At 51.8% G+C, this 20,123-nt stretch overlaps 10 protein-coding genes across 10 annotated transcripts; 4 read left to right on the forward strand and 6 right to left on the reverse strand.

The window, feature by feature from the left end:
- Nucleotides 1-928: 928 nt before the first annotated feature.
- Nucleotides 929-1,328, reverse strand: MRS44_015671 (uncharacterized protein; the record flags this gene model as incomplete). The annotated part of the gene is made up of 2 exons (XM_065619300.1): nucleotides 929-939; nucleotides 989-1,328. The coding sequence occupies 2 exons, from the start codon at nucleotides 1,326-1,328 to the stop codon at nucleotides 929-931; spliced, it is 351 nt and encodes a 116-aa protein (XP_065475372.1).
- Nucleotides 1,329-1,402: 74 nt separating this feature from the next.
- Nucleotides 1,403-1,735, reverse strand: MRS44_015672 (uncharacterized protein; the record flags this gene model as incomplete). Its single annotated transcript, XM_065619301.1, has 1 exon — nucleotides 1,403-1,735. The coding sequence occupies one exon, from the start codon at nucleotides 1,733-1,735 to the stop codon at nucleotides 1,403-1,405; it is 333 nt and encodes a 110-aa protein (XP_065475373.1).
- Nucleotides 1,736-2,051: 316 nt separating this feature from the next.
- MRS44_015673 (uncharacterized protein) lies at nucleotides 2,052-3,426 on the reverse strand (the record flags this gene model as incomplete). Its single annotated transcript, XM_046276794.2, has 4 exons — nucleotides 2,052-2,883; nucleotides 2,934-3,073; nucleotides 3,122-3,341; nucleotides 3,398-3,426. The coding sequence occupies 4 exons, from the start codon at nucleotides 3,424-3,426 to the stop codon at nucleotides 2,052-2,054; spliced, it is 1,221 nt and encodes a 406-aa protein (XP_046130185.2).
- A 1,084-nt stretch (nucleotides 3,427-4,510) lies between these two features.
- Nucleotides 4,511-5,209, forward strand: MRS44_015674 (uncharacterized protein; the record flags this gene model as incomplete). Its single annotated transcript, XM_046276793.2, has 1 exon — nucleotides 4,511-5,209. The coding sequence occupies one exon, from the start codon at nucleotides 4,511-4,513 to the stop codon at nucleotides 5,207-5,209; it is 699 nt and encodes a 232-aa protein (XP_046130184.2).
- Nucleotides 5,210-7,259: 2,050 nt separating this feature from the next.
- MRS44_015675 (uncharacterized protein) lies at nucleotides 7,260-9,105 on the forward strand (the record flags this gene model as incomplete). The annotated part of the gene is made up of 6 exons (XM_046276792.2): nucleotides 7,260-7,540; nucleotides 7,590-7,637; nucleotides 7,686-7,758; nucleotides 7,809-8,576; nucleotides 8,629-8,829; nucleotides 8,881-9,105. The coding sequence occupies 6 exons, from the start codon at nucleotides 7,260-7,262 to the stop codon at nucleotides 9,103-9,105; spliced, it is 1,596 nt and encodes a 531-aa protein (XP_046130183.1).
- Nucleotides 9,106-9,539: 434 nt separating this feature from the next.
- Nucleotides 9,540-10,196, reverse strand: MRS44_015676 (uncharacterized protein; the record flags this gene model as incomplete). The annotated part of the gene is made up of 1 exon (XM_046271157.2): nucleotides 9,540-10,196. The coding sequence occupies one exon, from the start codon at nucleotides 10,194-10,196 to the stop codon at nucleotides 9,540-9,542; it is 657 nt and encodes a 218-aa protein (XP_046130182.2).
- Nucleotides 10,197-11,023: 827 nt separating this feature from the next.
- MRS44_015677 (uncharacterized protein) lies at nucleotides 11,024-12,433 on the reverse strand (the record flags this gene model as incomplete). The annotated part of the gene is made up of 1 exon (XM_065619302.1): nucleotides 11,024-12,433. The coding sequence occupies one exon, from the start codon at nucleotides 12,431-12,433 to the stop codon at nucleotides 11,024-11,026; it is 1,410 nt and encodes a 469-aa protein (XP_065475374.1).
- Nucleotides 12,434-13,629: 1,196 nt separating this feature from the next.
- Nucleotides 13,630-14,657, forward strand: MRS44_015678 (uncharacterized protein; the record flags this gene model as incomplete). The annotated part of the gene is made up of 2 exons (XM_046276791.2): nucleotides 13,630-14,182; nucleotides 14,233-14,657. The coding sequence occupies 2 exons, from the start codon at nucleotides 13,630-13,632 to the stop codon at nucleotides 14,655-14,657; spliced, it is 978 nt and encodes a 325-aa protein (XP_046130180.2).
- A 188-nt stretch (nucleotides 14,658-14,845) lies between these two features.
- MRS44_015679 (uncharacterized protein) lies at nucleotides 14,846-18,206 on the reverse strand (the record flags this gene model as incomplete). Its single annotated transcript, XM_046278729.2, has 3 exons — nucleotides 14,846-17,717; nucleotides 17,770-17,959; nucleotides 18,017-18,206. 3 exons carry the CDS (start codon nucleotides 18,204-18,206, stop codon nucleotides 14,846-14,848), a joined length of 3,252 nt encoding a protein of 1,083 aa, XP_046130179.2.
- Nucleotides 18,207-18,661: 455 nt separating this feature from the next.
- On the forward strand, nucleotides 18,662-19,552 carry MRS44_015680 (uncharacterized protein; the record flags this gene model as incomplete). Its single annotated transcript, XM_046282126.2, has 2 exons — nucleotides 18,662-19,171; nucleotides 19,220-19,552. 2 exons carry the CDS (start codon nucleotides 18,662-18,664, stop codon nucleotides 19,550-19,552), a joined length of 843 nt encoding a protein of 280 aa, XP_046130178.2.
- Between the last annotated feature and the right edge of the window lie 571 nt (nucleotides 19,553-20,123).

Genomic DNA, 20,123 nt, shown 5'->3' on the forward strand with positions numbered 1-20,123 from the left:
AGTCATTAAGCCTTCTTCGCGGCCCTTTCTCGGGCGCAGAAGCAACTACGTGGAACATGCTACCTTGGCACAAGTCTATAAACAGAAGGTGACCACGTTTATCCTCCAAGGGGAGATCAGGTATGGGGCTCTACCATGGGTGCAGGTTGTTATTTAGTAACGGATGTCCCGATGGTGCTCCACGCTGGGGCATAATATCTGCAAGAACTGATGGGTCTGAGCGGGAAGATTGCCGGAATGAGATCCTTGGATGATGTACATCTTCTGCATGGGATTCGTAATGATCTTCTCAAGTCGAGTGTGCTTCCGATTCCACTGCAAGCTACTGCCCACTGCCTGCGGACATGCCCCTATCTTACCACATATACCTCCCCTTGTCCTCCCTATGGTGCGGAGTTGTTTCCCATAGAAAACTATCTGCCGAAAAACCGTGCCAAAATTCCCTCTCTGTCTCAGAATCGACATCTCGGAGCTTAATTGCGTGCTTGTAAAGTGGACTCTACAAATGGGGCCGGCCCTTGTCGAGTCTCCATCATATAAAGTTTTCCATCATGGCGAAAGAGGGCCCCGGGCTTGAGAAATGATGCCAAGACTGTCTATTACGTGTTTCAAGACAGATTCTGACCTGGTATTATTGTAAGGGGTATCTATGTCCGTGGTCTAGAAGCATTTCAACAGCCTAGGTGGTCAGGAGCCACTTACCTCACATCAGATTCGCATTCAGCATTCGATTTTTTCAGTGGGCGCAAAATTCGCGAGAGGCTTTAGATGACAATCATAGGATATCAGGGTTCTCTGTGCAGAGACGGGAAGTCTAACCTTAGCCGCTGACTCTATCTCAACAACCCGATATCATCAAAAACACGGTTTTCAACACAATAAACCCAATGATGCATAGCACACCGCCTAATGACCGATACGGTGCCGGTCAACTGGTAGCTAGCGCCCGTTAAGAGCGTTGTACCATCGACTTGAAGTACCTACTGACCATGAACCTGATATTCAGGCGTGCGATTGTCCTCATCATCATAATTCCACGTGTCTTCGATGTCATCTCCAACCTCAAAGATGTCAGGCCACTCCATCGCACTCCATTTCTGCGGGTTCTCTACCGCTTCGCGAAAATGCTTAATCGCCAAGATTGTCTGCTCCGCCCATCTCTCTGGAGTGACGAGGCCTGTGCCCGTCGCCATGGGAGTCATGAGTATCCTTGAGATCTTGTCGTTATCGGATGCTGCACGATTGTGCTTGTCAATGGCGCAGAGCAAGCTCCACACAGCGTCGTAGACAATCTCTCTATCCCACCTAACGTCCATGGGGACACGCATCGTAGGGCAGAGCGCCAAGAATTTTGTGCCCCAGACGTTCATCGATCGCTGACGGAAGGCTTCCGGGATCCGAACTATGGTGCAGGTTCCGGGGGCGCAAAGCCTCGCCATTCATCATACAGCTGTTCCTGAGCTGCACGAGTAAGCGCCATATAGTCGTCGCCAGGTGAGAAGGTAAGGGAGATGGCATCATCGAAGCCACCATCTAGTTGGCCATATGAATTTGCAGGAGATACGATGGTATCGAATTGAACTATGGATGGCACTCCCGTGAGCTCGCAGTTGAGGATAGACACTTGAGTTGGGGAGCCAAGCTCAAGTTGTTGACTAGCCTCTTGGAAGGCGGTGCTGCATTGTTGGTCGAGGCATAGCAGATAGATATGAGGGATGATCTGAGCCCGGGACATGATGGCGCAGGTTATCTTGCGCTGAGTTGATAGTTGATGAAAGGCCTGCGGCTGGGGCACAGCAGCGGGGTTGTACTCAAGCCTCGTCAGGCAGCCACGGCATGCATGGATATGTCACATGACATGATATTATTGGTTTATTCGGGTGGTTTTGGAGTAAGTCGTTGATGCTTGCACAGTATCAATAGGAACATGTCTGGGGGAAATGGTGTGAAATGCCCCTGAGGGCGCAAGGTGTAGTGGAATAATCTCTCCTAGTGTACATAGTGTCGTCTCCTCAAGCATCAATATCATACAAGAACCGATTTTTCTACCATCACTGAGTGGCCTTCTTCCATACCTTTTCCGCCAAATCCTGAGATTGTCCCAAAGGCCAGGTAATGTTAACCAACCTCGCCTGTGCGTCCTCCCACTTATCGACGCCACACACTCGACTCCAAGTACCGATCAATCTGTCAAAACACCTCTCAAACTCACCCACGTCCTTTTGAAGAGCACATGATTGAAGCTTTGCTATACTGTAAGCTCCGAGAAAAGTTTTCCAGAACCACAGATCAGACAAGCTAGGTGATCGTATCTGGTGGACATTTCGGTCGACGTCGCGCATCAGAATGGACAGGAAGCGGCGGAACATGCGTGGTTCCAATGACTCTCCAGCATACCAGATTCCCAAGGCGCTGTGCAGGTAGAGACCAGTAGCGACGCACATGCTGGACCACGAGGTGCTGAGTCTAGGGGTCTCTGGGGGATCCTCATCTTGCGGTTCTGAAAGGGAGGCAAAGTGTGCTTTGACTGTCTCATAGAGTAACCTCGATTCAGATCCCTCAATCCACTCCCAACTCGGGTCATAAGCCGTGTTGTCATCGCTGGTGAACAGTATCGTAGCCGTGAGGCTCTTGAGGCATTCCACCATGGGCGATGCATCAATGTCGTAAAATTTGGCGTCAGGGGGCAGGACAGCGAAGAAGAAGGGCATCATTCTCATGGCGCCTAATCTCTTCTCTAGATTGCCAATCCTTTGCTCTCGCCAGTCATAGACCAAGGACAAAAAGTCGGAAAACTCTGCCACGTTTTCTTGGGTGAATATCTTTTGCAGGGCAGCGCTGCTGACGATTCTTGCCTTGAATCCCTGGAAAGAGTAGTGTGTACTGTTGGGTGATGTGAGTAAATACGCAGGGACGTGATTTGGAAGACTAACAAGATGAGATATCGATTGGCAAGCTCTTCCCCGACACTCAAGCTGTTGGGAAAGTTGCCATCACTTGGGCTTAGTAGGTCCACAGCGTTAACCAGTCCTTTGAGGTGAGTTTCTGCCGCCGCTACATTACCATGGCAGCCCTACGAAATGGTCAATATCGGACATCAGGTAGCAGATGTATGACATACCTCGACAAAGCACAGAATGGAGACATGTCTGACGAAAGTCATGAGACCTGGTTGGTTGATATTCCGAAGCCATTGGTTCAAAATACGAATCGTCGCGACTTTGTGGAATAGGAGTGTGGATTGGTAAGTGTGGATATCTCCAACAGTCCAGGCGTAGTGTAATCCGGCAACGAGTAGGGTGTCCCTGAGCGCGTCGGGGTGGATGGAGAGTAGAGAAAAGCTACACACGGGAGCGATTAGTAACTCGATGACTAAAGAGGGACTAGAAGAGCATACGGGTCTTTTCCCGTTGTGTTTGAGAGCATGTCAGTGCAGCCTTTCGCGTAGCGGACTTTGAAGGGGTTAGTACTGCATGGGTAAAGTGCGCGGCAGTCGCTTACAGTAATGCAGAAGTTGCCTTGACTTGTATGACATGTCAAGTCCCAGACAGTCAAATGGATCCATAGAATTGGAAATGGATGATCCAGGATTCAATGCAACTTGCGTATCCACCGTCCACGGTTGGTGCTCACCAGGGAGCCATTCCGCCCGGCGGTCTCGGAGCGGCAGGTCTGAGCCATACTCACAAGCCCTTCTTGACTTGGTACACTTTGTGCTGCCTCCTCGTTAGCGGAGCGGACTTAACGGGGCCATATTCCTAGCCATTCTTGTCCATCGACTCACCAGATTGGCTGGCCCCCGTCGCATCGAACGCGACGCTTCCTGCACGTGAGACATCCGGCTCGGCTCCGCGTGTGCGGCTTTCGGCACCTGGTGCTTGTGTTCATCTCTTTTCCAGACTCGGTCATTGCGCGTAGAGTTCAGGGATCAATGGGCTGAGGAACGACGGACTTTGTAGCATTTGGAATGTTGGACAAGGTCGGGACGGGAAGCCTCGTTTTTGGTGTCCCGTTGACTAGGACGGCTGTTAACGGGATGGATGGATCCGTGGCTGACCAGGGTTTTGGGATTATTCACTAGCAGAGTCACACTTTAAATTATGTCCGTATATGTTAGTGCGCTATTTCTTCACTGGAGCTCACCCACCTCCACTAACTAACACAGCCGCCCTCAGCTCCGTGTGGGGCCGAGTAAGCGTCAGCCCGTCTGGTGACTCGCAGAAAGGTCAAAGTCTCGGAGCTAAACCTTTTTCAGAAGAATAAACGAGCACAACTCCGCCATCCAACCCAAGAGTTGGCGATAGTCGTCGGAGGTTGATAGTTATTAGTTCACAACTGACGAAAAAGGCCCGGTTAAGGGTCCGCGGCGTCAGACTTTAGGAATTAGATCGACAGGCTCGTGTCAGATTTTATGCATATAAATAAATGTCCAAGCCACCTTTTCAGAGACTCACTCATCATTACACAGTTCTCGATACATCTCACAGCCATATTCTACTTTTACAACATCATGTCCCAGAAACCAACTCTCGTTTTTGTCCCCGGAGCATGGCATCTTCCTGAGTGCTGGCACAAGATTGTCTCGGCCATGGAAGCCCAGGACTTCAAATGTGTTCCTGTGGCCCTCCCCACTGTCTCCTCCAACACCGAGGCCACCTTTGGAGACGATGTCAATGCGATCCAAGGCGCAATCCGGGCAGAGACGACCCAAGGACGCAACGTAGTTGTTGTAGTCCACTCTTACGGCGGCGCCGTCGGAGCCAGTGCCCTCAAGGGCTTCACCGCCAAGCCCAAGGATGAAGCGACTGGACGTGTCATCGGATTCTTCATGATCGCCACTGGCTTCGCGGTCGGCGGCGTCACCTTCCTTGACGCCCTCGGTGGTAAGCCACCACCCATCTGGGACGCCGACTACGAGAAGGGCCTCGCGCCGCTCACAGTCGACCCGAGAGAACTCTTCTACCACGACCTCCCCGAGGAGGAAGGAAAATACTGGGTCGACAAAATCCAACCGCAGTCACTCAAGGCCTTTACTACAGGTGCCGAATATGGATATCCTGGCTGGAAGGAGGTGCCTGTCTGGTATCTCGCGACGACCGAGGATAGGTCGCATCCGACTGAGGTTCAGAAGATGTTTACGCAAAAGGCTAGGGATGAGGGGGAGATATTACGTATCGGGAGATTGCGAGCAGTCATTCGCCTTTTTTAAGCAAGCCTGATGAGACTGCCGCCATTTTGCTTGAGGCTATCCAGGCCTTTACGGCATAGGATGGTTGACGTTGTCAATTGTCACTGTCGGCCTGCGCCCACTTTAAGTGTGGTCGAAGCATAATAAATGGGACAAATCTCAGGTTCTTGCTGAGGATACCCTCGTGTTAGCACAGTCACATTTATATGTGGGCATATTATCACCTAACAAAGAAATGCCATCCAGTAACAGAAGAGCACACGTGAAAAACCAGACCTAGCTATTTCCGCCTATCCCCGTAGTCTCTTGGCTCAATTCCTTCTGAAGGTAATTTCACAAACGCGTCTTTTAATTAGAGAGTATCAGCTACCCTAGAGCCCCAGCCAAAACACACGCCGAAAACGCGATTCTTGGCTTTGGGGTTTGGCGAATACTTGGCACTCGAACGCGCCTTTGACTACGCAGGACATCGACTCACGTTTGTTTTCTCAAAGTTCAGAGCAAAGTAATCGCGTTAGATTACAGCGTCTCAAATAAAAGGGCCAATGCGCGATTTTCTCAGCATCCATATTATCCCCACAATCTTGATTTAAGCTTAACGGTAGGGCCATAATGCATGGAAATCGTGTTTTGCAACCAAGGCTATCGCTGCCAAACGCGCAGATGCGTCTCCAAAGCGGAGAGCTTCCCAAATGAGAAGAATAGGAATAGCACGGAAAATGAGGGCGTAAGAAAGTAGTCTTGGTGGTGCACGCCGCCAAGGCGTTCCCCAATCTTGGCCTTGGGGAATCGCATCCTTTGGTGGCTTCGCGCCGCTCCGACATCTTGGCCTTCAAAATTATGAGAATTTGGAGTATCCTGGCCTTGATGCATTGATCTCGTTGGTCTGGATGCAGACGCCGCATCGCCAAGCGCGGGAGCCTCAGTATTTTCCGATCGTGGCGTTTTGGAGACGACAAACGATATACGACAACGAGCGACACTTGTCGCGACTCACAGCAGGAATACAGTTGGATATGGCTTAACTTCGTGTATTCGCATCGCTGGGCTCGTTCGTTCGATGCTGGTAGCAACCGTGCAGATATATTTCGATGGCTTCTATCGGGTCTCGACGCGTCGTAGTTCGATCGTGGTGGTCTGGACGGTCGAATGTCGCAAGAAAGAAACCTGGGAACACGTTTGCATATCAAGACATTGACAAACAAAAGTCTTGATCGACCCATCCTGTCATGCATGCTACCCATCAACTGCAACCCAAATCATACGAACATCCCGTCGGGCCTACTATCCAGATCCGCACAAAAGACTGCCTGATTCCGCCAAACGGGGTCGCATTTGAACCGGGGGATGACCCTCCCTTTCTCTGGTGGAAAAAACAGGTACCTCGGTCCATGTCTCACCGAGTGTGCACCACCCCCCGCAAAGTGAGAACCTGGGGCCCCGAGCCCATAGCATTCGGTGGGCTATGCGCCGAAATGAGCGGAGAGCAGGTCCTTAGTCGAGCGGCTAAGGCACCTACTCCCCAGCCAAGGAATCAACCCCGAGTTGGGGGTTGGGGGTGTTGGTGTGGTGACCTCGTTTTTTTTGGGCGGAGAAGGGAGAGATGAGAGAGAACGCCAACGGTTGACAAGCGTCGGACCGTTCATGCAGATGAACATGGCGTTGTTGCTACCTCGAATGATGCTATTCAGATAAGCAAATCATTATCGCCACCGAATAATAATCCCCTCCCCGAGATGTTGACCCAAAACCATCTGATAACCTCTGTAGATACCCCAGAACTTCTCTCCTCACCGTCCCCGCCCCCAGACGAGTCTGACTCGGTCTAATCACCTTTCCCCCGTGGGGACACAAAAAAAAGAGGGCTCGTGAACGAGTGGAGCCCCATCACACTTAATCTGCCACGGAATGTCACCCCATTCGAGGGAACAAGGGTTTCGCGACTCCATTGGAGAAACCCAACATGGACAGGCTCCGAGAGGGGAGGAGACCAAGTTAAAAGGTAACCCGACCGCTCCCCTCTCTCTTCCCCCAGCTCCTCTTCACACCTTCTCCAAACTGTCTTTTCATCATGTCCAACGTTCCTGAGACCGAGGGCGTGCCCAAGGCCGCCTCCACGCACAAGGAGGACATTGAGCGCAAGGCCTCTCTTGCTGAGGATGTGTCCAAGGGTGACCAGACCCAGTACCACAAGATCGACAAGGAGTTGGCCAAGTATGCTGGAGGCGAGGCCATCCACATCTCCCCTGAGGAGAGCACTCGTCTGCGCAAGATGATTGACAAGCGTGTGCTGCTGGTCATGATAATGACCTACTTCTTGCAGGCTATCGACAAGGGAACTTTGTCGTTTGCGTATGTTGTTGTGCCGAAGAATGAGTGGTTCGAAATTGACTGTTGATAGTTCCATCATGAACATGCCTGCGGATGTAGGAATGGCTCTGCCTGATGGGTAAGTAAACATGTCCAAATCTATACGTCAACTTCTAACAATCACCAGAAAGCCTGGTCCCCACTGGCCCTGGCTCACAACCTGTGTGTACATCGGTATCCTCTTTGTCGAATACCCCCAGGTAAGAATCTTAACCTCAACCGCATCCACCCTCTTACTCACAACAACCAGAACTACATCATCGCTCGAGTCCCCGTAGCCAAGTACCTCTCCTTCAGCATCATCGCCTGGTCCATCGTCCTCGGCTGCCACGCCGCCACGAGCAGCATGGCCGGCATCATCACGGTCCGCACCCTCCTCGGTATCTTCGAGTCCGCCTGTCAACCCGCCTTCGTCGTCCTCTCAGGAATGTGGTACCGCCGCGAAGAACAGGCCTCCCGCGTGACATACTGGTACATGATGAACGGCGCCCAGCAGATCGTCGGCGGTCTCCTCGCCTACTGCTTCACGCTGATCAGCTCTGGACCTCTGAAGAACTGGCAGTGGCTGTTCCTGTCTTATGCCATTGTTTCCCTCATCTTCGGCATTTTCGTCGGTTGGTGGATGCCCGATTCTCCTATGCGAGCCAAGTGCTTCAGCGAGGAGGATAAGCGTCTGATGATCGAGCGTGTGCGAGATAACCAGACCGGTATCCAGAACAAGACCTTCAAGAAGGAGCAGGCCATCGAGGCTCTCAAGGATCCTCAGACCTGGTGCTATGCTGGTATCCAGTTCTGTACCACTTTCCCCACCAGTGGACTCGGTGCCTTTGCCAACGTTATCATCAAGGGGGCGTTCAACTTTTCTACCCTTCAGACCCAGCTCCTTGCCATGGTTCTTGGTTTCTACATCATCATTGTTCTGCTTGGTTCCGTTTGGCTCGTCAAGAAGTTCAACCAGAACATTTACATCATGCTGGGCTTTGTCGTACCTTCTTTCATCGGCACAATCCTGATTATGGTAAGTTAAGCGCCCTTGAATAGTCTCACTTCGATACTAACCTGTGAAATAGACTGTTCCGAACAAGAACTTTAGTACCTCTGTTGGTCTCCTCATCTGCTACTACATCACCCTCTCTTTCTGGTCTGCCCAGACCCTGGGTCTGAGCATGATGTCCCGTAACGTCGCTGGCCAGACTAAGAAGACCTTTGTCATTGCCAACAACTTCATCTGGTGGAGTGCTGGCAACGCCGCTGGTAGCCAGGTCTTCCTCGTAAGTTGCTCTGAACACGGAATCATTGAATATCTACTAACTAGCCAACAGGCCAGGGAAGCCCCCAAGTACCACACTGCTTTCGCCACCCACCTCGGCTGCTACGCCGCCCTCGTCATCATCCTCATCTACTTCCGCTGGCACCTCAGCCGCGAGAACAAGCGACGTGACGAGATGGCCGCCGCTGGTGTTCGTGAAGCCGCCGATGACCGCATGGTTCACGCCTTTGAGGATCTGACTGACAAGGAGAACCCCAACTTCCGTTATGTTCTATAAACAGGCACCTTTGTGTGCTTTGGAATGGTCTGCTGGATATGTCTCCAGCTGTGGAGGAGTTACGAGTAATTCCATCATGACGGATAATGAATGACATTGGATACCTCTATGCGGATGCTAGATACCGTTAATGAAGCACTGCAATTGATCGACACCTCGGTGTTATATACTCTTAAGACAACAAATCTTTTCAGAATTCTTGCATCTCTGAATTCCCGGCACAAGATAACGGATACTACCGTTGGTGAAAGCACACCTAATCTATCGTACAACACCTACAAGAGATAGGAACATAGCCCTCTCTCACACACTGCTCTCATCAACCCCCTTTAGTCTTCTATAAGCCTTCCGATGCATCTCCAAGAAGAAAAAGATGCAAATAGTGTGCCTAAAGAAGTTAGCACTCCACTCAACTCAAACTAGGCTGAAGATACTCACGGCCCCTGACGCAGAAAGCTGGGGACCCATCCCTTGAATACCCACGCAGGGCCATCACTTCGAGATATACTCTTCACCATCTGCCAAACTCCAACATCACTCGTCGAAGACATGACCCTTGTCTTGATGACGTCAATCGGGCTCGTCACAGTAGCAGCCGTCAGCCCAGCGATAAACGACGCCGATAATTGTGTCGTCAGCGTGTCTCCCAGGGGCGTGTGTTCTATGAGCAGCCGCTTTGCAACGTCATAGGTTGCTAGTTGACTGGCTGTTGTGAGCGCCGCGCGACTGCTGTTAGGAAGCCATCCTCGAAAGTAGCTTGCCAGCCCTTCTTCTCTAGCCATCCGTACAGCTCCATTTACGGCATGCTTGTAGTTCCGTCGCTGGTGGACTGGAAGCGCCACGTCATTTTGCATTCGAACGTTGAGGACATCTGCAAAATTGCCTGCAATACCCCCAACGAACCCAGACGATGTGGCCATTGCGATGAGCGAGAGGAAGCTTGCGTCATTACCCACTTGCTGCTTCATCTCTTCGTAGATACCGAAGCGAACTGTGGAGTATGTCATCTGTCGGAGCAGAGAAGCAGATATTCCACTGTAGACGCCAAGGGGCCCTTCTGTCTTGATGATCTTGGTGAAAGTCGTAAACATACTCTTTGGCTCTCCAGGCCCTCGGGTCTGTAGTCGGACCTATTCCTTCCTTAGCATCAATCATAATTATACTATTTGTTCTGATTTTACCTTGACTAAAGAGGATCAGCACCAAAAATAGACAAGGAGCATTGCAACATACCAAGATCCAGGGGGTGCGTGACACATGCAGCCATGCTGGTCGCACTCCCGCCAAACCAGAAGGGGTACCGAATAGGGCTGTTCTTCTTCCGTTCCATCTTCGACGCCGAAACTCCAACTGCCGTCTCGCTTGACACTGCCGCGCTGCTCATCCTGCCGCAGGAATCAGGCAACTCGAATACCCCGAAAAGAACGACGATAACCAGAACGACCGCGATTGGGTCTCGGATCTTGGGTGAGATGTCAAAAGTCAGCAGTGACAAAAGATGGACTGATTAGACCTTGCCCTTGCGTCACAAGGCAACCCAAAGACTTGATATCATTCGACGCGTCAGTCTTCGGCGAGATAGAATGGTGGTGACCGACGGGAGACAGGCATTATATCATCCCGGTGGCCGTCCAAAAGCCCTTTTCAGCCCGCCGATTCCCGATGTTGGGGTCGGCGACCATATATGGGCAAGGTGAGTCAGATGGTTTCGGCGACCTTGCAGATATTGAGGCTGACTTTCGGTCACAAGGCGTTTGTGCAGTACGTAGAAAATGTGTTCACCATTCCCCGAGCCAAGACATTTAAATACTCTTAATGAGGCTCTGCGATTCACGACCATCATGGCTCACTACTTCATGTATTCCAACTCCGTGATATATTTCTATGCAGTAATGTACACGCTATCCCAGACTTTTCTCTAGTTGATCCAGCCCTTAGGTCCGCCCCATTGTCCCTTGACCATATACTTGAAATACACCCACGGGAAGAAGTCCTTCTTCAGGTAGTAGAAAGAGCGGCGGGGAACGGCCTGGTCGATGCCAAGCAGATCTCCAAACGTCTCCTTGGGAACACCTCCGTACTTGAACTCGGCCAGCATCAACTTGCCGTACTCTGTCGGCAGAGGGCAAGAGGTGTAGCCGTCGTACGCAGGCTCAGGCTCCTTGCCCTCCATAGCTCGCAGCAGGTTGCTGACCAAGACGGGAGCCTCAGAAGTGACGGCAGCAGCCGTCTTGGAGGTGGGCAGGCTAGAAGCATCACCAGCGGACCAGACGTTGGCGAACTTCTTGTGGCGGGTGGTGTTGTCGTCAACATCGACATAACCAGCCTCGTTAGCGAGAGCGCTGTTCTTGACGAAAGCATGAGGGCCCATCTTGGGGACAACGTGCAAAAAGTCGAACTGCTTGGTCACATTCTCCTGACCGTCGGGACGGGCAAAGATGGCCTTGTTGCCCTCAATAGCAACGAGATCGTGCTGGAACAGACCCTCAACACCTCGCTCCACGCGGAGCTTCTCAAGCGCAGCGCTGTACTTGGGAACGCCGAACATGGTGGGGAGGCCGGTAGCGAAGCTGATCTTGATAGGCGACTTGGAGACGTCCTCGGGGTTGTACAGATCCGTCTGCTTCCAGTGGTCCAGAGCGAGCCACATGGCCTTTTGAGGAGCACCAGCGCACTTGATGACGCCAGCAGGCTGGGTGAAGATGGCGTTGCCCTTCTGCAGACGCTGAATGGCGGGGAAAACCTTGTCGCAAGTTTCATAACCGTAGATGGAGGTGACGGGAGAATCTCGGGCAGCAAGGGCCTCAGGCAGACCCTTGATGCTGTCGTAGTTGATCTTGATGCCGGGGGCCACGACAAGGTGATCATAGCTGATCTTCTTGCCGTTGGCGAGCTTGACAGAGTTCTCCTCGGGGGCGAGGCCCTCAACGCTGACGTTGTAGAACTTGAACTTGGGGTCGACAAGCTCATTGAGCGAGCTCTTCAGCTCCTCCTTGTTCTTGAGACCGGCGCCGACCAGGGTCCATCCAGGCTGGTAGTGATGCCATTGGGCGGGATCAACAACGGCAATGTCGTCCTGGGCGAACTTGCCGGTCCGGAGAAGCTGATGGCTGATGGAGATACCAGCAGAACCAGCACCAATGACCACAACCTTGTGGTCCCTGCTCGCGGGAGCGACTGGCGCAGCAGCGGCGTTGGCCTTGGGAGCAGCGGCTTTGGGAGCGGGAGCGTCAGTCGAGGCGGCAGTAGCAAAACCCCGGCGGGCATCAGCAAGGACGAAAGATCGCCCAGCAGTACGGGCTGCCAATGTCACGCGACTCCGGAGCATCGTGGGCTGTCTGTGAGTTGAGAATGAGGTTGTTGGTGATCAAAGAAAATCGACAAGAAGAGGCAGCTAAAAAGGGTCGAGTGGAGCCGGGATTATCAATTCAAGGTACGTACCCACCCGAGGTGCCCGGCTAGCCGTTTCGGGGAGTTGTCGGGCCGGATTATCAAAAGCGCGGTGACGGTTGGTCGCCGATTGCGGGCTAGTTGTTGCGGGAAAAACTTCAGCGATGGCGTGATGCCAGGGGTTGTTCGCCGATGGTCCGGTCTTGATGATTCTGGCCTCTTGGGCGGCGTCTTCCGCTGGAGCGAGAGGGAGTCATTGGCTCGTGAGGGTGAATGAGTCGTTGCTGTGTTGATTGGGTTTGGACCCTGAGACGAGATCCGTGGAGAGAACTCACCGAGGGGCGCTCACCGAGAGGCTGTCGGTGACTGTGCAGGGTCTGTTCTCGGGACGCTCAACCGCTGACGGATCGTAATCTTATTGGTCGAGTGTAATCTACAGCCATTTGACAGCTTGCGGCGACCAATGCATGCAATTATCACGGCCATGACAGATACCCTCCTCGTCTTCCCCTTCCCACAAAGGAACATTGCAAAGCAAGATAATGAATCGTTTCACAATTAAGCCATCACGCCACTGCATTCAACGGTTCTTCAGCTGAGCATCAATCTCTTCAAAGCCCGACAACTACCCTGCAGTGTCAAACGCGGAAAAGGCCGGAATGTCCAGAAAGCCCGTATTACCAAGATCAATGCAATCTCAGACACTCTTTAGAATCGTAAGAGGTTCAAAACCCCCTACCCATCACAATGACGTATGTGTCCAATCACGGGCATCCTAGGTCGGCTATCCCTCCCCCGGGTGGTCGGCGAGCTGATGACAGGTCCCCGACGACCCGAGCCGCCAACAGCCGCAAAACATCATCGTCAATCAATCGCCACCTGAACTTGATTGCAAATAAACATTCTTGATCGCCCTTCAATTGTTAATCAATCAACGACCATCGCGACATTAAAGACACCATGAAGTCCTTCCGACCTTTGACTCCACTCACAGCTCCAAGAGCATCCATTTTGAACGGTTCAGTCAGACACATTCGCCCTTTTCATCAACAAGTGGCAAAGACGGCAATTGCTTCTCGGCCATTGACAACATCAACAACAATCACGCGCCAAATACCCTACAGAAGACCAATAATGGCTACCCAAGCGACCATGTCCCGGACTGCCACTCAAGGTCATGCGTCCTACACGACTCAGGCTAGTGCCGTCGGTGAACCAACAGTCCATGACCTGTTTGAAACCGTCACAGGGACATGGCAGTACGTGGTCGCTGACCCATCTACCCTCACCGCCGTCATTATCGATCCAGTGTTGGACTATGACCCCGTTACTCAGGCCATCACCACCAAAACCGCCGACTTGATTCTATCCCTGGTCAAGGACAAGGGCTACAAGGTTGAGAGGATCCTCGAGACACATGCCCATGCCGACCACATCACTGCAGCTGCGTACCTTCAGAAGCGCCTCACCCAATCGCAAGGGCACAAGCCTCTCATCGGTATTGGGAAGCGCATCGATCAGGTGCAGGCGAGGTTCGGCAAGGGATATGGAGTCCTAGCCAAGGAGTATGAGTGTGTCTTTGACAAGTTCTTTGATGATGACGAAACGTTTGATATTGGCAACTTGAAGGCGATGGCTATTCACTTGCCTGGCCACACCCCCGACCACTTGGGCTACAAGATTGGAGGTGAGTACCGATGCAGTGAGCTTGGCATGCACCGACTAACAAACAGCTAGACAACGTCTTCTGTGGTGATTCGATCTTTCACGCAGACATTGGCACAGCCCGCTGCGACTTCCCCGGCGGCAGTGCAAGTGACCTGTATGAATCAGGAAGAAAACTCCTCTCCATGCCCAGCCACGTCAAGATCTGGACAGGCCACGACTACCCCCCAGAAGAGAGAGGCGCTCCCGTGCCGTTCATGACAGTTCAACAGCACAGAGAGCAAAACAAGCACGTCAAGGACGGCATCACCTCAGACGAGTTTGTCGCTCTGCGGAATGAGCGAGATGCGAGCCTGGCCGCTCCAAGACTGCTTCACCAGTCGCTGCAGATGAATATTCGGGGTGGAAAACTCCCTGCCCCGAATGAGTCGGGACATCGTTTGCTTCATCTTCCACTCAAGATGAAGGTTGAGCCTTGGGATGATGGAACTGCTTGAGGGTATGTCTGGGTGGAGTTTCTTGAGTTTGTTAGGGCTGCGATCTGTCATGTGTTGGGATGTGTTGCGGCATTGATATCAAATTGTTTTCAAGGGAAATACTAGTCCAAAACCTCGCATTTATAGCAATGAAATACCAGAGCAATAGTTTTCATCAACCTCATCTTTTCTCGTGTCATCTAAGTCGACTACCTCTCGGGCTTGATCGCCTCGCACACCCACTTCCACGTCTTCAGAACTCGCTCACGGTCCAATGGCTTCACCTCGCGCATTGCCGCGGAGACTTGCTGGGTGCGAGACAGGTCAAATACAGGACTTCGCGGGGGTCCCCCTACCTTGCACTCATGACCCTCATCTCGGCAATAGTTCTGCTTCCACAGCCCTAATAGAACTTGAGATGGATGATTGCCCTCCTTTCCCTTCAGCGCTTCTTCCAACCGGCTCATCCACTCTCGGGGAGGCACGATCTGAAAGCTAAGTTCTTTTTCACCGTCTGATATCCATTTCAGCATCTGACTCCAAGAGGGGTTGGCGTGTGGGTTCAGAACGTGATAGACCCGGGTTTCCGTGGCTGACAGTGATTCGCCGTTCTCTGGCTTCATAACATGACTGGAAAAGGCAATATCCATCACTGACTGAGCAGCCTCTTCCACAGGTAGCCAATTGAGCATCTCATGTGAAATGTCGGGCAAGAACCCAGCTACTCGTGCAGTTGACAGCAAGAGAGGATACGCTTCGCTTGCGTTCCAAATACCAACATCATTGCTGCACAGCTGACCGATACGAACAACCGTGGCGAGATCGTCTCCGTCACTCGTGAATTGTTTATTTGCAGACTCGCAAACCTGTTCAGCAACCCACTTTGAACGAGAGTAACCCATCGGCGAGGCTTGAGAGGGGTCTTGAGAGATCTTCTCCGGGATAGGAGTAGAAGTCGAACTGCTGACAGCCGCTGTTGAACTGACGAATATCAAGCGTGCCTGAGCTACCGCTGCTAGCTTGAGCAAGTTCTGCGTTGCGGCAATCTGATCTTCGAATGAGTTGAGCTGGAGATTGAAGTTGACTGCCCAAGCTGAGTGGATGACAATGGCAGTTTCATCCATGATGCGTTCTCTTTGCTCTTCTGACAGCCCAAGATCCCCACTCGCTAGATCGCACGGGAGGCAAACAATCTTGTCGTCAGGTGTCTCCGACTCTTCGAAGTTCTCCAAGCCAGGCATGCCGCGGTCGGTAAGGGCCTTGGAGACTCTTTCATGGGCAGACTGTGGGGATTCAGCCCTGAGAAGGCAGTAGACTTTGTTGGCTCGGGCATCTCCCCGAAGGAGATGGAGGATATGAGCTCCCAGAAAGCCAGTGGCCCCTGTAAGGACGACAGCATTGCCTTGCCATATGCGAGGCTGTGTCTCGATATCTCCAAAATCGCTGTACTTTTCAGCAAGCTGATGCATGGACTGTAGTTGCGCTTCTTCTCCGTTTCGCTCCTCGATGTTGTGCCCTCCCCGAACACGTCTCAAGTACTCTACCAGTGCGGTGATGGTACCTTGGTCGTAAATAACATTCATGGGAAGGGTCATTCCCGGAGACAGACAATTCGACTCGATGAGCTTTCGTATCTGGATGCAGGCAATAGAGTCGACGCCTTGACGATAGAGATCTTGATCAGGATCAGGTTTGCGACCCAGAACTCGCAAAAAGCAGTCCGAAACTGTTTCCGCTAGCTGTTCGTCTACGACCTGACTGAAAGCTGATCGACTCGAGCTTAGTTTGTACGACAGCTCAATCTCCTTGGCATATCTCTCCTCGGCTTGGCGTCGGAGGATCGTGCCTTTGCTGCTTTTTTCAAGAGGTTGTTCTCCGTCGTGAACGGGAACGACCAAGAGCATAGGCTTGGTGATACGGGCGTGACTTTGGCTGGCGCTGTTCATCTGATCGATATGTGGCCAGATAGAGTCAATGATTTTCTTTTGAGAAACCTTGTTTGAAACAGGGAACAAGAGAGCACCGGCGTAGTCTCTTCCGCTCCCGAATATGAGCACGTCTTTTAACATGTTCGTCGAGGTTAAGATGCTGCCTTCCATTGGCGAGGGATCAAACTTTTTGCCATTTGCAAGTGTGATCTGAGCATCAGCTCTGCTGTGATATCGCCACACATTTGGTTTGGAAGGATGGGGCTCGAAAAGATCCGAGGTAGCGTAGGAGCCATCCTCGCGGTTTGTCTTGACTTTGAAGGGCCATTCGGGCTTCACTACAAGTTCTGACAGCCCGTTTTCTCGAGGCTCAAGTTCCAAAATTTGAGTGTCGTTGATGACTCTGAGGTACTGCCACTCCTTATTCTTGGCGTAGTCTCGATGCGAGCACATGAGGAACCCACACTCGGCGCTTCCCATTCGCGACAGGAGATTCACCCCTGCATCGACGAGTTTGTCACCCACGGCAGTAGGTAGAGCGGCACCCCCCACACCAACCAGATCCATGGATTTCAGGACTTGAATCCCTTGGGCTTCCTCAGCAAGCATCTGAAGGACGTACGGCACTGACGAAAAGTATTTGACGGGGGAGACGTCTTTGTTGCAAGCAAAGTTGATGGCTTTCAAGATGTTAGCTCCCGTGATAGGAGCTTGCCCTTCGGGAAAGAACCAAATCATTGCCCCGCTCGTCCAGGCTCTCATACAATCCGCCAAGCCTCCGTGATAGAGTGGCGTGGTTGAGAAGGTGGCAGGCTTATTCTCGCCTGGGAAGATCGGCAGCGCCCCAACGACGCCAAACTGGCTTTGAGGAATGGGCTTTGGAAGGCCAGATGAAGTGCCTGAAGTATGGAATATGTAGGCAATGTCGGGGACCTTGGTGGCTCCAGGCAACTCAGAGTCTGTAGGTTTCCCGGACCGTCGCTGAGGTTCCTTTGAAAGCCCAGATCCGAGAAGTTCCTGGCATGATAAGGTCCTCAAGAAGTCGATGCTAGAGACTGCGGAAGCTCTATCTCGATGCGCCATGTCGGTGAATATCTTGGTGACGCCCAAAGTCTCGCAAAGATGTTGGATTCCCTGGGGCTCGAGTTGTGGCCTACCAAGGGCTGTTAGATTTCCGTCGAGAGTATCCGCATGGATTGACCTACGCCAATAGCAAAACCGAATATCCCGAGCGCGCAAGACCCAACCAAGTGAACACAAAGTCGAAACTGCTGGTGCAGAGTAATCCGACTGTTGAGCCGGCATCTTTGGATGAGGTCACCCAGCGGGATAATGCTCGCTCAGCGCACTTCGATAGTTCGCGAAGTTCTTGGAATGAGACGACACGGGGAAATACTGCCGATGTTAGTGAGTAAATCCAACGGTGCTGTGGACCTCAGCCGTGGACCTCACGATTGCGGGTAGATTCTTCATCGTCAAGCGATGCAAACCCAAGAGCTGGAGATTCGGGATTATTCCTCGCTTGCGTGTCGATCAAGTCAATCACCGTCTTATACGACTGCACTGGGCCAACGGCTTGTTGTTTCAGCTTCAAAGCCTCCCCAAGTGTGCAGGTGAAGTAGTTGGGTTCAACGTGAGCCATAATGACGGTGATTGTAAAGATCCAATATTTAGAGGCGGATAGGAAACAATAATCTGTCTAGAAGTCTTTGGCTTCAAAGCCTTTTCTCCGAAAAGCAACTAGTGGGTGAACTATGTTGTCTAGGAATGATATGATATCATTGACTCCGCCATCGCGTATGCATGGAGAGAGGACGATGGGAAGAGAGAGTTGAAACGTCATTGACTCGGCTCATTGACTCGGCTCCCTCGATTCTTACTGGCGCTTCACGACGCGCCTCGCGCTCGTCATTGTTCAATTAGTAACACTGCATGGAAAACAACAAGCCAAATCTCAGTTCATGTAGCACGATAACTACCCCTCTTCATACATCGGAGATAACAGCCGACATTTGGAAAATAGCTCACACTGCCACTGCCGAGCGCTGACGCTCACAACTTTCTCCTTCAAACCTTGTGACACAATCGAGTGACAAAATGGCCAAACGATCGATTTCCGACACTCTCTCGCTGAATAACTCGCTCAAGATTCCACAGCTTGGGTTCGGTGTCTACAGATCCCCAACCGATGTGTGCATCCAATCATGCCTCACTGCATTGGAATGTGGCTATCGCCACATCGACACGGCACAGTACTACGGTAACGAGAAGGAGGTTGGCCTAGCTGTCAAGAAGTCAGGTCTTGACCGCAAAGAAATTTATCTCACTACCAAGATCCTGAGTCCCGGCGGCTCTGTTGACAAGAGCTACGCGCAGTGCGCGGAGAGCGTCAAGTTGCTCGATCCAGACACTGGCTACGTGGACTTGTTTCTGGTTCACAGCCCCAATGGTGGTGCAGCTGCGAGAAAGGAGATGTGGCAAGCTCTTGAGAGGCTTTACAAAGAGGGAAAGGCCAAGAGTATTGGTGTGAGCAATTTTGGCATCAAACACATCGAGGAGCTCAAGGAATATGCTGAAGTGTGGCCGCCTCATGCGAACCAGATCGAGGTGAGTGTTCTTATTTAGAAGAGATGGCTGTGCTAACTTTTCACCCAGCTACACCCTTGGATGCAGCAGAAAGAGATTGTCGAATACTGTGAAAAGAAAGGCATCGTCGTAGAGGCATACTGCCCTCTCGTGCGAAACACCAAGGCCGATGACAAGACCCTCGTGGACATTGCCGAGAAGCACGGCGTCACTCCAAGCCAGGTTCTGATCCGGTTCTGTCTTGAGAAGAAGTGGATTCCTTTGCCAAAGAGCGACAATCCTGGACGTATCAAGGCGAATGCGGACGTGTTTGGGTTTGATCTTGATGATGAGGATATGAGTGCTCTGAATGGGCTTGATCAGGGACGCGCAGGTGCTATTGTTCAGCCTGTGGATAACTAGATTTGTAGTTGGTCCTGAGACTTGGCAATAAAGAAGTTAGGATATCGAACGTTGTTGCAGTCCCTATAGATGAAATGGGCTTCAATACGGATAAGTCAACCATGCAGCCAACCTTGCCTTGACAAGCGCCGAAATGGTGACCACTCGGCAGTCTTCCGTGACAAGATGGAGGGGCATTATCCGTCTGCAGCTGAGAGAACTGACGAGCAAAACCCTCGCAAGATCCTTACTGGTGCGTTTTTAAGTCTTCCCGGGCTATCGCTCCGTATGTGTATGAATGACAAGTCAAAAGTCAGTCGTTTTTCCGTGTTGACATATTTCATGAGTTATCAACTTATCCGAAGCCGACTTCCGAAGTGGCCTCAAAAATTCCAGCAATAGCATTATCTCGTCATCTCGGATGCACCGGCCGATATGCCCAATGCGGAAACTCGCATGCTACCCAGGCCCTTTTGGTGGAAGACATCTAGATCTACCATTGTGTCAAGGTAACTACTTGCTCGTTATGCTCATGACAGTATCTGAATCTGTATCTATACAGATCGGCAATGCAGCATAGCATCATGAATGC

Source organism: Fusarium solani, assembly GCF_023522795.1.
Source record: "Fusarium solani strain SB1 chromosome Unknown bctg00000011, whole genome shotgun sequence".
NCBI lineage: Eukaryota > Fungi > Ascomycota > Sordariomycetes > Hypocreales > Nectriaceae > Fusarium > Fusarium solani.